Genomic DNA, 15,097 nt, shown 5'->3' on the forward strand with positions numbered 1-15,097 from the left:
GCGCGGCCCCTCCAGCTCAGCTCCCCCTGAGCCGCCGCCACCGGCACGATATTGCAGACACCAGCGCTAAAGTCAAAGGCAAATTTCCCTGCCGAGGACGAGGGGGAGAAGTGAGTTCTTTGTCAAAGCTCGGGCAGATTTTGTATCGGTTACTAGTAAATCCCCCCTCGGCTATCTGAAATTTCGTCCGGGGACCTGGAAAACCACACCGAGTCGAGAGGTTTCCGAGTCCGGGGACTGGTCCGGGAAGCCACAAGCGGCCCCTTCCCGGCAGAGCCCAGACCTAGGCTCCGTGGGCGGGGGCGGCAGTCTCCGTGCCCAGAGCACCCATTCAGGGAGAGGGCTCCTTTAAAAACCCGTTTATTTTCTGGGGTTGGCAGCGGTCATGTCTCTTTCCTCCAGTCCACAGCCTTGAAAGGTCCCGACTTGTCCAGGGTCCACTCTCCAGCTCCTCCCCATCCAGGCACGGCCGACTGCTGGGCGAGGTGGCGTGGCTCCTCTTCAGGGGCCCCTGAGGGGCCCTGGGGGCCCAGATCCAGGTGGCATCTGGCTGGCTTCTGCCTGTCAGTGCAGCCCAGGGGCGCGACCTTACTCTGTCTGGGAGGGGGCAGAGTCAAATGCATGGGCCAGCGACCCTTCTTGGGGTTCCCTGTAGGGGTCTGGGTGTCCCCAGTCGGGGACAGGGGCCCCAGCCTCACGAAGCCTCTGGGAATCCCCGGTTTCGGGCTGGTCTTGCCTGCGGCTCCCTGGGGGAATCAAGACAGGGGGAGGAATGGCGATGGCAGCCCCAGGAGGTTTCCCAGGAAGGGCTTGCGGGGCACTTCAGGGGAGCTTCCAGGGGCTCCACGGTTCACTCCCAGGATTCTGTCCCCGCCTGCTCCCTGCCGCCCACTCGCTCTCCTGCGGACCTGGACCCCTGCCCACAGCCGCTAGCAGTTGAGGGGTGCTCTAGGGCCGGGCCACTGAGCTTAGAATAGGGGTCTGGGAGTCAGTCGGCCCCTCTACCTATCTGCCCACCCTCCAGGAGGTCAAAATAACTGCGCGAGGGAATCGAGCTGCTGCGTTCGGCGGGTGCTCGTGTATTGTGGTCACTTTCCGAGTCGTCTTCAGCAAAAAGGCCAGGAGAGGGGGTGGCCGGGGTCTCCTCGCGCTTCTGAAGTGCTTGGGGCAGCCCCTCCCACAGTCTTGGGGAGCCTGAAGTCTCCTTGCGCCAGCGCCGCACAGGCAGCTCCAGAAAAGATCCGGAGCCCCCCTTTCCTCCCCAGCTCAGCGGCGGGCTCAGCCCGGCTCCAGCGCAAACTCGCCGTCGGGGCACCGGGTCCCGCCGTGTGGCCCCGAGATCCCGCGTGGTCCCCCCGCCCCCCAGGGGCCTGGGCTGAGCAAGCAGAGCGGAGTCCGACGCCCCTGGTGGCAGGGAGGCTGCAGCGGCTGCTCGCCCTCCCTGGCGCCCCCGACCTGGATGCCACGGAAACACCCATTGCAAACAGATTTTCCTGGGGATTTTCAAGTAAGGGGGCGGGCAGAGTGTCGGGAAGCTCAGCCCCTTCCCGGACGAGGGGACTAGCCGGGACAAGGTCGCTGCAGACCTCCCGATCGACTGACAGCGCAGACCACGGCCTGGGCGGCTGGCTCAGCGTGGACCGGTGACTGTCGCGCAGACAGGAGCTTCGCCCGCAGGCCTTCGGGGACCTCTCTCCTTTGGCTGCAGAGCTGTCCCGCAGGACAGTTCCTCGCCATGGGCAAGAATGCCAGGAAGAAGCCAAACAGCAGAAGTAGAAACACCTTTTCCTGTGCACCCCCAGCCCCCCAGCTTCTATAATCCCCCGAGAGCCCCTTGTGGAGGGGGGAAATGCAGGCAGCCATCGTCACACTTTGCTTGTCCCCACCCCCACAACTCCGGGAAAATCCCAGGTTTGTGCTCAAGCTCCTTTGAGCTCCATCGCAGACCCAGCCCCTCTGCTGTAGCCAGAAGCCGACCCTCACCCTTAGCACCCCTCGGGGGCGGAGCCACGTGGGCTCCGGTCCGCGGCGGCCTCCGGACAGCAGGAGCCTCGGCGGCCGCGGAAGCTGCGAGGTGGCGATGAAATGGTGGAGTCAACGCGTGCATTCAGCGCCAGGCAGCCCTCGGGCGGGCTTCTCCTGGATTCCTGGGAGAACGCGAGCCCCGCGCGGGCTTCGGGGCTGGCTGCCGCACCTCATCCCTGCCCTGCTCCCCCGAGCCCCCGCACCGTCCCCACCCGGCATTCTGTGGAGACCCGGATGGCTCTTTGCCCGCCCCTTCGCTCGCTCCACTCTCCTAGGCTTTTGCTCTTTTGCTTTCTCCGTGGAGACTCAGCCAGGAGATTGCACAAGCTTCCTGCTCGTGGCCCTTCATGAGCGGGGATGGGGGGCCCCGCACCCACCCCAGGCCAGGCGTCCCCTCCCAGGCCGGCCACCCCGACCCCACGGAGCGCACGGGCCGCCAGCGGCGCCCTCGGGAGGCCGAACGGGGCGCAGCAGCTCCCCCAGCCGGACGCAGGAGCCGCGCGCTGGAACGCGCCGTCTCGCCGCCGGAGGTGCTAAACTTCACACTCGCGGCTCCTCCCGCGGCCAGGGCCTGGGCGCCGCTGCCTGCCGGGAACCGGGGTCCCGGAGCTCCCGACGAATACGTGGCTCCTCGGCCACTCCACTCGCCTCCCCTTCGCGCCGAGCCCTTCCCCGCTCAGCCTCGACTTCTCGGCCCTCCCCGCTCCCTCTTTCGAGGCCCTTCCTGGGACCCCACGAAGTCCCTCCGGGCCCCAAGCACAGCCAGGCATCCCCGCCCCGCCCTGTCTTCCGCGCCTCTCGCCCGGCTTGGCTCTGGGGGCTCCTAGAAAGTGGACAGCTCGCCCCGCTGGCGAGAGGGCCAAGAGTAAACTCGGAGCCGCGGAGGATCTGGGTGCGACCGGAATCGGAGCCCCGTCATGCCGAGGCTCTTGAGCGCCAGGGCCCCAGGGCTGGCTGCTGCTCTGTCCCCTTCCTTGTCTTCGCGCTCTCCTTGCACCCAGTCCTGTGTCTACTCCCGCCCTCTCTCTTCCCTTCCTCGCCTTCCTAAATGCCCGAAGCCTCGGGGCGGGGCGCGCGGAGTGGGGCGCGAGCTGCCCCTGCCCCGACTCCGCCGCCTGCCGGCTGGTCCCCAACCTCCCGAGCCGCACATGACGCAATTCGGCGCAACTGGAACTGCGGGACTGCAGCGGAGGCTTCCGTGGCCCCAGCAGGGGTCCCCGGGCCGTGCACACTGAGGGCGAGCGGCGAGGCGGGGAGCCCCAGACGCCGGGCCGTGCGCGCGGAGACACTCCCGGCCCTGTCAAGCTCTGCGCCCCGGGCCGGCACACCTCTTCTCCCCGGTCCCGCTCCCTCCCTCCAGCCTCCGTCTCCCAGGCTCGCAGATCCCTCCCCCTGCACCTCCCCGGCGCCCTCCTCCTCGGCTGCCCCCTCCCGCGTCCTTCCTCCTCCCCCCGCCGCCCGGGCCCGGGGCCTCCGGTAGGCCCGGCTGCGCCAATCCGCGGCGCGGCCCGCCCCCTGACGCCGAGCTGGCCCTGCGAGGCCCCGCCCGCTGACGTCCGGGATTTGCATGAGTTCTTGTGCAGCCGCGGCCCGGGCTCAGTTGTCTGAGCGAGCGCGAGCCGGGAGCCGGGGCGGGCGCGGGCGGAGGCGGGCCGGCCGGGCTGTGCGGGGCGAGCGGCGGCGGCAGCGGGGCGGGCGGCGCGGGCAGCGGGGGCGCCTCGGCCGGGGCGGCAGCGGGGCGCCGGCGGGAGCCAGCAGCGTCTGCAGCCGCGCCAGCCGCCCGCGCCCGGCGCGCTCCGGCTCGGCCATGGAGCTGCCAGCTGTTGGCGAGCACGTCTTCGCGGTGGAGAGCATCGAGAAGAAGCGGATCCGCAAGGTAGGGCGGCGCGGGGGCGGCGGCGCGGCGGCGAGCGAGCAGCGGCCGGAGCAGCCCGCGAGGAGGCGGGGAGGGGGTGGGGAGGCTGCGGGCCGGAGCCGGGGATCCCGCGGAAGCTGATGGAGTGCTGTCTCTTCCCCTCAGGGCAGAGTGGAGTATCTGGTGAAATGGAGAGGCTGGTCCCCGAAGTAAGTAGCGGCGGAGGGCGGAGGACGGGCGGGGGCCGGGGCGCGGGGCGCGGGGCTGCCGGACCCGCCGAGCTGGTGGGGTGGTGGGGGGAGCGGACGGGAGGCGGGGTGGAGGTGGGGTAGAGGGAGGAGGGGGTGGGGAAGTCGGTGGCAGGCACTGGGGAAGCCGAGCCGCCGAGCCCGAGCCCGGCGCCCTGTGTTGTGCTCCGCTCTCCGGGAAATGCCATCACTAATTTATGCACTAAAAGGAGCCGGAGGAGCTGGAGAGACGCGGGGCCGAGCCGGGGAGGCCGGCGGAGGGAGGGAGGGCGCAGGCACTGACTGATGTGCAGCAGAAAATGGCTCCTTTCCCCTTTCCCTCCACCGAACGGCTCCATATTGCAAAACCAAAAAAAAAAAAAAAAAAATTAAAAAGCGACGAAATTGCAATTGTGTGCCTCCTCCCTCCTAGTGGTGCAGGGTGGGGAAGAAAAAAGGCAGAAAATGTTGGGAACTGTCACTGCAGCGCTTTTGGTGGGGAATTTTTTTCTTTAATTTGTAATGCGAAGGCACCGGATGGAGAGAGACGCGCAGGCACGCACACACACTCACACACACACACACACACTGAGGCATATTTTCGTGCTGCTGAGTATTTGGGGTTTGCTTGCCCGTGACAGCGGGCTCCGGAGCCGCGAAGGGGTGTGGGGGGGCCGCTCTGCTGTTGCTTATCCGATTAGGGGTCAGATGGAGGAAGGCTGAAGCCCTCTCGGAGACTCGGGGCTGGGGAGAGGAGGAGGGGACTGAGACTTTGCATTTGGGCTGCTTTGCACGCAGGGTTCCTGGTGAGCAAAGTGGCTTTGGAACATGTCGCAGTAACATGCTTAAAATTCTTGACAACTGCAAAATAAACTGCTAGTTCCATTTTCCTTCCCCTTCCCCTTTCTCCCTGCCCTTGTGTGTTTATTTTGATTGTGGGGGGGGGACAACGTAGGGACCATGTCAGGCCTGCAGAAATCTACCCCCCACCCTCCACATACACAGCTAAATAGCTTTCGGTTCATGAAGATAGAGTAGGGCCTTATGTCACTCCCCACCTGGAGGCCGCAAAGCTGGCTCTTTTTTCTTTTTTTACACGGTGTCCCCCTCCCTTTTCCCTTGCAAGATATAACACGTGGGAACCCGAGGAGAACATCCTGGATCCCAGGCTGCTGATCGCCTTCCAGAACAGGTGAGCGCCCCCCAACCGGCCTGAACGGGCAATGGCTGCGGCCTCGGTTCCTCTAACCAATGTCCTTGGCGGTTGCTGCAGCTTGTGGGTGGGGGCGGGGCAGGGGTAGGGAAGATGAGGCTTGTGTTTTGGGGAAACTTTGGGAAGCGTGTGTACGGTGGCCCTGCAGCCACCGGGAGAACTCGGGGCTGCGCTGTGGGGTTCTCCGCAGCCCCCTCCTGTTGCAACCTTGGAGCCCCACCCCCGGAGCCTAGGTGTTGCTTTCCTGCAGCCACTGGCCGCTTGGCACTGGCACCTTGCGGTGCAGCTCTGAGGAGCTGGCATTGTGAAACTGCCCGGACGTCACGGAACTGAACTTAACCTGTTGGCGGCTGGAGAAAAGTTGACACCACACCCTCACCCCCCAGGGAGCTGGGGCTAGGCCGGGAGTAGATTCTGTCTGGCTGCAGGTGCCCTTCACTCACATCTCACCGGGCTTTTTGGTGGGGCACGGTGCCCATCCTCAGGACAGGGGGAGTTTGGCCCTGGGGCTGGGGTGGGTGCTGCCTGATGGTGAAGGGGTGGCTTTTTCCGAGGGGCTCATCCTCCTGCGCGCAGATGCTTGTCACGCTGCAGCTGCTGCAGCTGGATTCGCCGCGGTGGCTGCTGCGGTTCTCTGTTTCGGGGAGGATAGAAGGGGGAAGGGCGAGGAGGAGGAGCAGCCGGAGCCCTCGGAGCTCGGCCACCCGCCGCCTTCCATCCCTCCTCCCCCTTTTATTTTGCATTATTTCCTGTGGCGTATTTGGCGCTAAAACTCCTAACTGTAGACCCTCTGAGCCAGCGGCTGGGCTGGCGGGGAAGTTGCTCCCCCGCAACGCGGGGTGGCGCCGAGCGGGGATCCTGCCCGACTCCACCTGGGAGTTCACCGCCCTGTAACCATGTCAGCGGCTGATGCCATGTTGCATAATGGGTCCCCGAAGAATTAAAGCCCAGGCTGTTGCAATGCCACGCAACTTCGGAGTCAGGCCGCCCCGCCCCAGGGCAGTGGCGGAACTCCTGTGGGTTAGCCCACGGGCAGTTGGAGGGTATGGGGTGGTGACTAGGGTCGCTGGAGAGCAGGGTTCTGGCCCAGGTGTGGGCTAAAACTTTGGCAAACGCTGGAGATGCACCCTCTCCCAGGACGGGCTGGGCTGTGCCTGGGACGGTCCATCCCCCAGCCACAGGTCACCCTTAAGCTGGCCCGGCAGACCGAAGCCTGGTGGCTATAATGACCAGAGCCTCCGCCGGTGGGCTTTATTAATAATTTGGAAATTGAGACGGCCGGGAGCTGGGCTCCAACTAGGAGGCGGGGCCTCTCCGTCCCCGCCCTGCCCACCTGCTCAGCCGGCAGCGCAAAGCCAGTTCACCTGGTGGCTGCAAACCTGACCAGACCCTGGCCTCGGTGGCCTGCCCCCACCCCCAGCCCCTAATTGGCTCATTTGCCGCTGTGTAAACAAGGGCACAGCCCCTCCCCCTGTTTAGTGCTGGCCTTTAAGAAAATGAGTCCTCCCTTCTGCTGGCGGCACTCGTTATCTGAATCTTAATGAGGTCATTAGCATCCCCTGCATCTGAAGGGGAGGGACAAGGTCCGCACACACCTCATTTGGACTCGGTTGTATTCCCTGGACCCCCGTCCACTCCACTTTGCGCAGAGCCACAGGCCTGAGGCTGTGGGCGCCAGTGCTGGAGGTGCAGCCCTGAGCTGCTGCCTCCCGAGCAGGTAGGCAAGGCTTCGGGTGCCAGCTCAGGTGCGGCATCAGAGGTGGGAGAGGCCTTTGTCCAGGACCTGTTGGGCAGATGAGGGCTAGTGCCGGCATAAGTGGGCTCTGGGACCTGGATGAGGCACCCAGCTGGTGACAGGCAGCCTTCTGCCTGGAGCTCCTTTATCCCTTCCTGCCCTGTTGGCAGCCTACCTGATGGTCTCGGAAGGGAGGGGGCTGTCATCAAAGGTTGTAACGAGAAGGCGAGGCGACCTTGAGGCTAACAGCATTGCCCCTCTGCTCCCTCCCCGCAGGGAACGGCAGGAGCAGCTGATGGGATATCGGAAGAGAGGGCCAAAGCCCAAACCGCTGGTTGTGCAGGTGAATACATGCAGCGTGCCCCAGGGCCACACTGGAGCCCCTCCCTTGACTTTGCCACCATAGCTGCCTCCAGGGCCAGAGGGCGGGGGCAATTCCTCCGAAACACCCCAATTCCGCTTCCTTTCTACTAGGCCTCCCCACCCCTCCCCCACGACACAGCGACAAACCAGTGGGGGCTGGGACCCTCTGATGCTCCCAGCATCCTGTGGGGCCAGCCTGCTCCCTCCACTCACCTCCCCTACCCCGTTCCCTCAGGTACCCACCTTTGCCCGTCGCTCCAATGTACTGACGGGTCTCCAGGACTCCTCCACTGACAACCGTAACAAGCTGGAGCTGGGCTCGCAGGGCAAGGGCCAGGGCCATCAGTACGAGCTCAACAGCAAGAAGCACCACCAGTACCAGCCGCACAGCAAGGAGCGGGCGGGCAAGCCCCCGCCGCCGGGAAAGGGCGGCAAGTACTACTACCAGCTCAACAGCAAGAAGCACCACCCCTACCAGCCCGACCCCAAAATGTACGACCTGCAGTACCAGGGTGGCCACAAGGAGGCACCCAGCCCCACCTGCCCGGACCTGGGGGCCAAGAGCCACCCGCCTGACAAGTGGGCGCACGGCACCGGAGCCAAGGGCTACCTGGGAGCTGTGAAGCCCCTAGCCGGTGCGGCTGGCACTCCGGGCAAAGGCCCCGAGAAGGGCCCCCCCAACGGAATGACGCCGGCCCCCAAGGAGGCTGTGACAGGCAACGGGATTGGAGGAAAGATGAAGATCGTCAAGAACAAGAACAAGAACGGACGCATCGTGATCGTGATGAGCAAGTACATGGAGAATGGCATGCAGGCCGTGAAGATCAAGTCCGGCGAGGGGGCCGAGGGCGAGGCCCGCTCCCCCAGCCACAAGAAGCGGGCTTCGGAGGAACGCCACCCCCCGGGCGACAGGACTTTTAAAAAGGCAGCGAGCACGGAGGAGAAGAAGGTGGAAGCGCCCTCCAAGAGGAGGGAGGAAGAAGCTCCTGGGGCTGTCGACCCGCAGCCGCCGCAGGACGCCATCTCCCGCAAGCTGTCCCCGACCAAGGAGGCCTTTGGCGAGCAGCCCCTGCAGCTCACCACCAAGCCCGACCTGCTGGCCTGGGACCCGGCCCGGGGCACGCACCCCCCTTCCCACCACCACCACCACCACCATCACCACCACCACCACCACCACAACGTGGGCCTGAATCTCTCCCACGCGCGCAAGCGCTGCCTGTCCGAGACCCACGGCGAGCGCGAGCCCTGCAAGAAGCGGCTGACCGCGCGCAGCATCAGCACCCCCACCTGCCTGGGGGGCAGCCCTGCAGCCGAGCACCCCGCCGACGTGCCGCCGCCCGCTCCCGCCGCCGCCGCCCTCCCGCAGCCGGAGGTCATCCTGCTGGACTCAGACCTGGACGAGCCCATAGACTTGCGCTGCGTCAAGACGCGCAGCGAGGCCGGGGAGCCGCCCAGCTCCCTCCACGTGAAGCCCGAGGCGCCCGCGGCGGTGGCGGTGGCTGCGGCGACCGCTACGGCAGCGGAGAAGCCTGCGGCCGAGGCCCAGGACGAGCCCGGGGAGCCGCTGAGCGAGTTCAAGCCCTTCTTTGGGAATATAATTATCACCGACGTCACCGCGAACTGCCTCACCGTTACATTCAAGGAGTACGTGACAGTGTAGCCGGAGGGCGTCGGAAGGGGAAGGCCCACCTCCGCAGGGGGCTTAGCACCTGGGGCCTCGGGCCGGCTCTCCTCGCGCCAACCCCGGGAGATCTGGGCTGGCCCCGGGGCGAGGACGTCGGACCTCGGTGACCACGTCCCTCGGAGGGCGGGCGGCTGTCTGTCGGATCCCGGCGGAGGCTCCTTCCACTTGGTGCCTGCGGGTCTCGAGCTACCGGCCCCTCCTCCCCTGTGGACCCCCGGGACTGACAGCAGCCGCGCGCGGCGGCCTCAGAGTTCTATAGTGTTATATTTTAACCGTGCTAACTTGTCAAGTGCTGACTCTACCCCTTTGTACGTGGTGTTATTATTGAAATGTATTGTTTGAGCTCAAAAGGCCCGATCACCCCCCATTCGGGCTGCTATATATATATTTATTTGTAGGTATTTATATATTGAAATATAAAAACCTAGATTTATGGAGTTTCCTCTAGATCATGTTATATTCTATATCAGACAAACTATTTTCTGTTGACTCCCCCACCTACAGTGTTTTGGTTGATTTCATTTCCTCCCCTTCCAGGAACTGCAATACCAGTAACCTTGGTATATATTTTTTGATACTGTACACATGGATGTGTTGTTTCTATGTGCAAAAAAAAAAAAAAGAGTTTGTTAAAAGGCTAAAGGAGTTCTCTAGAAACTGCTGCTACTAGAAATGTCTAAACTATAAGCTTCCAATTATTACCTGCTTGAATGTAAATATTAAATGGAGATGTTGAAGGTGCATTTTTGTTGTTTGAGACAAGCACTAGGGAACGTCGGAGGTCGGGGTAGGTGGCTCTCCCCTCTCCCCACCCACTTCCGCCTTCGGCCGGGGCAGAGCTTCGCGTCCCGCGCTCAGCCTCCGCACAAGCGGAGTGGACTGGTTTCGCGGGCCGCGGCGCCGGCGCGGGAGGGTGACCCGGCTCCCCGGGAAGTCGGGAGGCACTGGGCTGGAAAGGGGAATTCCTGCGGGGGGGGGGCAAGCCATCCCCGCCCCCAGGGCCTTTGGGCTGGCGCTGCCCACGGCACTGGCGAGCCCCGGGACCTGGGTGGTGGAGGAGCCGGTGCAGAGGCGAGCGGCGCGGACACGCGGGTGGGGCTAGAACCCCGCGGCCCCCGCACGCCAGGGGCTGACCTTTGTCCCTCCCCACCCCCCGGGGGCATAGCACGCCCGGGCTCTGGCCGGGCAGGGGAGTTCCTTCCTAATAATCCGCGCCCGGTAGGGCAGGTTCCGCGGGGCGGGGACCCCCCCACCCTCCCCAGCGAGCCTGCCGGCCCCGCCCCACCGAGGAAGCCGCTGGGGCTCTGTCAGGCGCTCTCCCCGGAAACCGCCAGGCCGAGGCCCGGAGTGGAGGCGCAGCGAGCGGCCGGGGTGGGGGGCGGGGGGCTTCCTGCGAGGTGGATGGGGAGGGCGAGGCGGCGGGGCGAGCACGACCTGCCACCCCTGCTTCCTCAGTGAGCCAGGAGAGCGGGAGTCCTTACCCATGTCCCTTGGGGTGGCGAGGCTGAGGCCCTGGTGTCGCTGGGGAGGAAGGGGTTAAGGGCCCGAGGGGGCGAGGGGAGTGGGCTGTGTTCCTGGGTGCGGCTCGGCCAGCGGGGGAGCTGTGACCCGGGAGTGTGGCGGCCTAGCCAGCTTTCTGCAGACGCAGCGATCTTCCTCCTGCCTGAGGTGGCCGGGCAGGGCCGGGGCCGCGGTCCTCCAAAGCCCTTGGCCTCCGGGCCTGGCCAGGGGCCGAGCCTGTGCGGGGCACCGGGGCAGAAGAGGTCCACGCGGTGCAGAATGGGGGTGGGGGGGGAGCGCGGCGGTGGGCAGGCCAGGGAAGAGATAGAGGGCCAGGAAGGCGGGGAGGCCTGAATGCGGACAGTGTGGCCAGTGTTGGCTGCAGGCCACCAGCGGCTGGAGGTGGGGGAGGGGAGCCCAGCGGGGGAGGGGAGGAGGGAAGGGAAGTTCTTTAAAAAAAAAAAAAGCCGTTGGGAGTTCCTTGCCCTGGCTGTTGTGAATTGTCCCTCCCACCACCCCCATCACCCCAAACACCCTTTAGAGTGAGTTACCTCTCCACCCCCAAGTAATGAATGCCCTTTGCCACCCTGGGAGCGGAGGGCGGGTGATCTTGCTTCTGGCGAATGGCCTGCTCAGCGCTGGAACTGGCCCGTCTTCGCTGCTGGTGCACAAAGGCCCGTGCCAGACATGGGCTGCGTCTCCCTGTGTCTCCAGCCGAGGAAAGCTGAGAACTCGGGAGCGAGAAGGGGAGCCCTTGCTCAGGTCTGCACCCTTGCACAGCTGGTGACTTGGGAGTGAGCCTTAGCCCCTGCGGAGGGCCCTCCAGTAGGTGGCCTCTGAAGGCTGGGCCTAGGGGTGCGGGAGGGGAGGTAGGGGTGGCACTCCAGAAGGGGGGGCAGGGAAAGAAGATGTTACAGATTCCTGGAAAGATGTGGCCTGCAGGTGGCCTGAGGCCTTGGAAACCAGGCCAAGTAGCAGGGCCCTTTGGGATGTGGCTTGGAGGAGGGAGGGTGGGCGTGGAAAGAGCCTGGAGCCTGAGGCCAGAAGGCAGACACGGGGGCAGGGGCCTAGTGGGTAGGTCGGAGGAGCTCCCGGGGGGGGGGGGGGGGGGGGGGGGGGGGCATCCAGCCTGTTGTCAGACCCAACAGAGTGTCCAAGACCCCCTCTGTCCCTAGAAGGCAAGGCCCTGTCATCTGCTGACCTCCTCAGATATGCCAGGTGCCACCTGAGCATCTTGTCCTACTAAGTCCCCAGAGAGATTGAGCCTCTCTGGGGTGAGAGTCTGAAGTCCTGATGGGCTGACAGCGTGTCCAAGTTCTCTGCTGATTCTAGAACCAAGCTGGCTGTCGGGAGAACCTCACGGCGACCCACCCCCGGGGCCTCCTGGGACATAGACCTTCAAAGACATCCAACGTTCTGAAATGCTCTGAGGGGGTCGGGGCCCTGGCATTGGAGAGTTTCTCCTCAAAGGGTTCCTGGGGTGGGCAGAGTCGAGTGGCTGCAGCTCTCCTGGGCGCAGACAGCTTCTTCCCAAGGGGGGCCTGGACATGTCTGTGCCCAGCACTTCACAAGCGAAGGGCTGTCCGCAAGCCCCCACTCAGAGCCCAAGCTCGGGGAAGAGGAGCAGAGCAGGCAGCCGGGGTCCTAACACTGCACACTGGGAAACCCAAACATCTTCCTTTTTCTCAAGATGAACCTTTCTAGCGGTGCTGAGCCCACGTGGTGGGGCTCTGCCCATAGGGACGTTTTGATCCACAGGAGAGAAAAGGCACGGAAAGCTGAAAGCCACCCATCCTGTAAGTGTGGTTACGACAGAGATGCTGGCATCACTGACGTGGGCATGGCATAGAGTGGTTGCCGGGTGACCGGATGCCGTGGGGCCCTCACCTGAGCTAACCCAGCAAGGAGGAGGCCCTTGCTGCACCAGCCCCATCCAGTCCTTGGCTCTGTCTCCCTGGAGCTCGCCCCTCCCCCCAACTCATTTCCAGAAGAGCCAAGGTCAGCCCTGCAGTGTTAGCTCGCTCCTTGGATCCCACTGGGGCTCGGGAGAGGAGAGCCACCGACGTGGGGTGCCTGGGGTCCAGGGTTACCAGATTGAGCAAATAAAACTCTAGGGCACTCAGTTCCGTTTGAATTTCAGAAGCACAAGCCATGAGTTTTTAGTAGAAGTATGCCCCATGAAATATTTGCAACATATTTCCACTTTTTTTTTTTTTTTAAAAAGGAAGCATTGTTTATGTAAGAATTGAAATTTGGCTGGGCATCCTGGATTTTCCCTGGAAGCTCTATTTCAGTCTTGAATAGTCAACACGGTCTGTCTCTGCCCATGGGGACATTTTAGTCCAAAGGAGAGAGAAGGCTCACAAAGCTGAAAGCCACCTGTCCTGTAAGTGCGGTTATGATAATGATATTGGGCAGGTTGGCAGGGCATGGAGTAGTTGCTGGGTGACCGGATGCCGTGAGCCCTCACCTGTGATTTAAGGTGAAGGTGGGGTAGGAATTCTCTGTGCACGTGATCCAACCAAGACAAAGAAGTGGGGAGACCAGATTGGCCCCTGTGTCATTTGGCCCACTCTGGGCTCCTGAATTAAAGCTCCACGCCACTCCCCCGAACACCAAACAGCAAGCTTCTAGAACATACGAGGAGGACTGAATGGATCTGTGTGGTGTACCCAGGCCCCTACCAAAGAGCTGCTACCTCACTACACCTCAGTTTCCTCGTCACCTTAAAAGAAGAGCCATGGTGGTAAAGATGGTTTGGGACAAGAGGAAAGCCTTGAGCATGTCTGGAAACCCCCTGAGTGTACACTCAGGTCATTTTTTCACGAGGGAACGTTAGACATCACAGGTCAGATCTAAATGTCTTCTAATGACTTCTGGCCTGGAGCCTTAAGCTTGACCAAGGGACAGTCTGCAGTGACAGCTACCTCTGAACAACCGTCCAGCCCCTCCCTCTCTCCAGAACTGGGGTCCTGCTGGGTGGATTAGTTCTTGACCCGGGACCTCAGTGTCAGCCTCCCAGCTTTATGCCGGATTGCTGAGGATGACATGGGGACAGGAGAGAGTTGGGACAAGCCACACATTAGCAAGCCTGCACCTGGACAAAACCAAATCTTCATGCTTCTCCAAACAGGCGCACCCTATGGCTCTCTGGATTGCTGCTCCTCCGAGAAGGCGAGGCTGTTATTCTTGGATGCAAGTAGCGACTTCCTGCAGCCACTAGTTTGGAAGCCACCCCCAACTCTGCCCTCCTCCTGGCCTCTTCCCTTTGCAATTGGCTACAACAGCTAACATTGATTGAGTGCTTATTACAGGCTAGATACTTCAGGGGGATTATCTCATTCAATTCCCACGCCACCTCCATGAGGTGGGTCCTGTCATCCTCCCTGTCTTGAAGGTGGCAATAGGGAGGCGTGGGCTTGAGTAGCCTGCCCAAGGTCAAACGGCCTGTCCGTGGAGAGAGAGAGGGATTCCGAGCTGGCATCTTCTGTGTCCTTGGGGCCCTGCCCCCAGTTTCTGGGGTTCTGTGCGTCCTTCAGGAGCAGTTCAGGCCCCATCCTCTCCCTGAGGTTATTCTAGATTATTCCAGCCGTTACCAGGGCCTGCTCTGTAGAAATACTACAGTGTTCACTGTTCACTGCCCTCCCCACCCCCGCCCACCACTCACTGTCAATCAATTGCACACTGCAATATACATGCGAGCATGGGCCTCCTTCCTCCACCCGGACGGACGGACGGAGCCTGGAGCTCCTGAGAGGCTCAGGGCAGGGCTTGGGTATCTCCTGCACTCCCCCAGCGGGCACGCCGTTCTCCGATACCTTGGAGTCACATGCCTCGCGCCCGTGTCTGTACAGAGTCCTCTGTGCGTGTGTGTGGGGAAGAGACTGCAGCTTTCAGGCAGGGAAGCCGGTGCCTGCTCTGCAAGCCGGTAACATCTTCCACAAACCCGGGCCCAGCGCGGTCCCCAGGAGCCCCAGCGTTCAGGAGCCTCAGCTCCCCAAAGCCAGAGGCTGTTCCCTCTCCCCCCTCCGCGGGCAGAGAGCTGGCAGGCACACGCTCAGCTGCTCTGGGGCCCTGCCGCCCCCTCGCTCCTCACCTGATGCATTTGTGAGCATTTCAGGAGACTCCAGGTAATTATGTAGTAATTGAATTTTGGGAAACAGACCCTGAGGATAATCCTGGAGTCAGTACCAGAAGACTCATGGTTTAATTCTTGTATTTCGCCTGGCGGTACATGGCATACGCTTCCTGACACCACGGCCACCACCTCATCCTCATGTATGCAGCTTTAATGTGCAGCTCGGGACGGTAGAGGTGTGGCCGGGCATGTGCCCCCACAGTGCACACACGCGCGCACACACGCTGTGAGCAACACGCAGAGGACAGAGCACGCACTCTTTTATTTTGGGATTTGGTCTTCACGTGCACTGTATGGAGAAGGCCTGACACACTGTCAGGGCTCACTGAATGCTGGCTCCGCGTGGGGACCATATAT

At 62.9% G+C, this 15,097-nt stretch overlaps 1 protein-coding gene across 1 annotated transcript; it reads left to right on the forward strand.

The window, feature by feature from the left end:
- The first annotated feature begins 3,600 nt into the window (after window positions 1-3,600).
- Window positions 3,601-9,843, forward strand: CBX4 (chromobox 4). The gene is made up of 5 exons (XM_012756309.2): window positions 3,601-3,901; window positions 4,046-4,089; window positions 5,234-5,299; window positions 7,332-7,398; window positions 7,654-9,843. Exons 1-5 carry the CDS (start codon window positions 3,833-3,835, stop codon window positions 9,076-9,078), a joined length of 1,671 nt encoding a protein of 556 aa, XP_012611763.2. The 5' UTR covers window positions 3,601-3,832; the 3' UTR covers window positions 9,079-9,843.
- The last annotated feature ends 5,254 nt before the right edge of the window (window positions 9,844-15,097 follow it).

The sequence above is a fragment of the Microcebus murinus genome, chromosome 18 (genome assembly GCF_040939455.1).
Source record: "Microcebus murinus isolate Inina chromosome 18, M.murinus_Inina_mat1.0, whole genome shotgun sequence".
Classification (NCBI taxonomy): Eukaryota; Metazoa; Chordata; class Mammalia; order Primates; family Cheirogaleidae; genus Microcebus; species Microcebus murinus.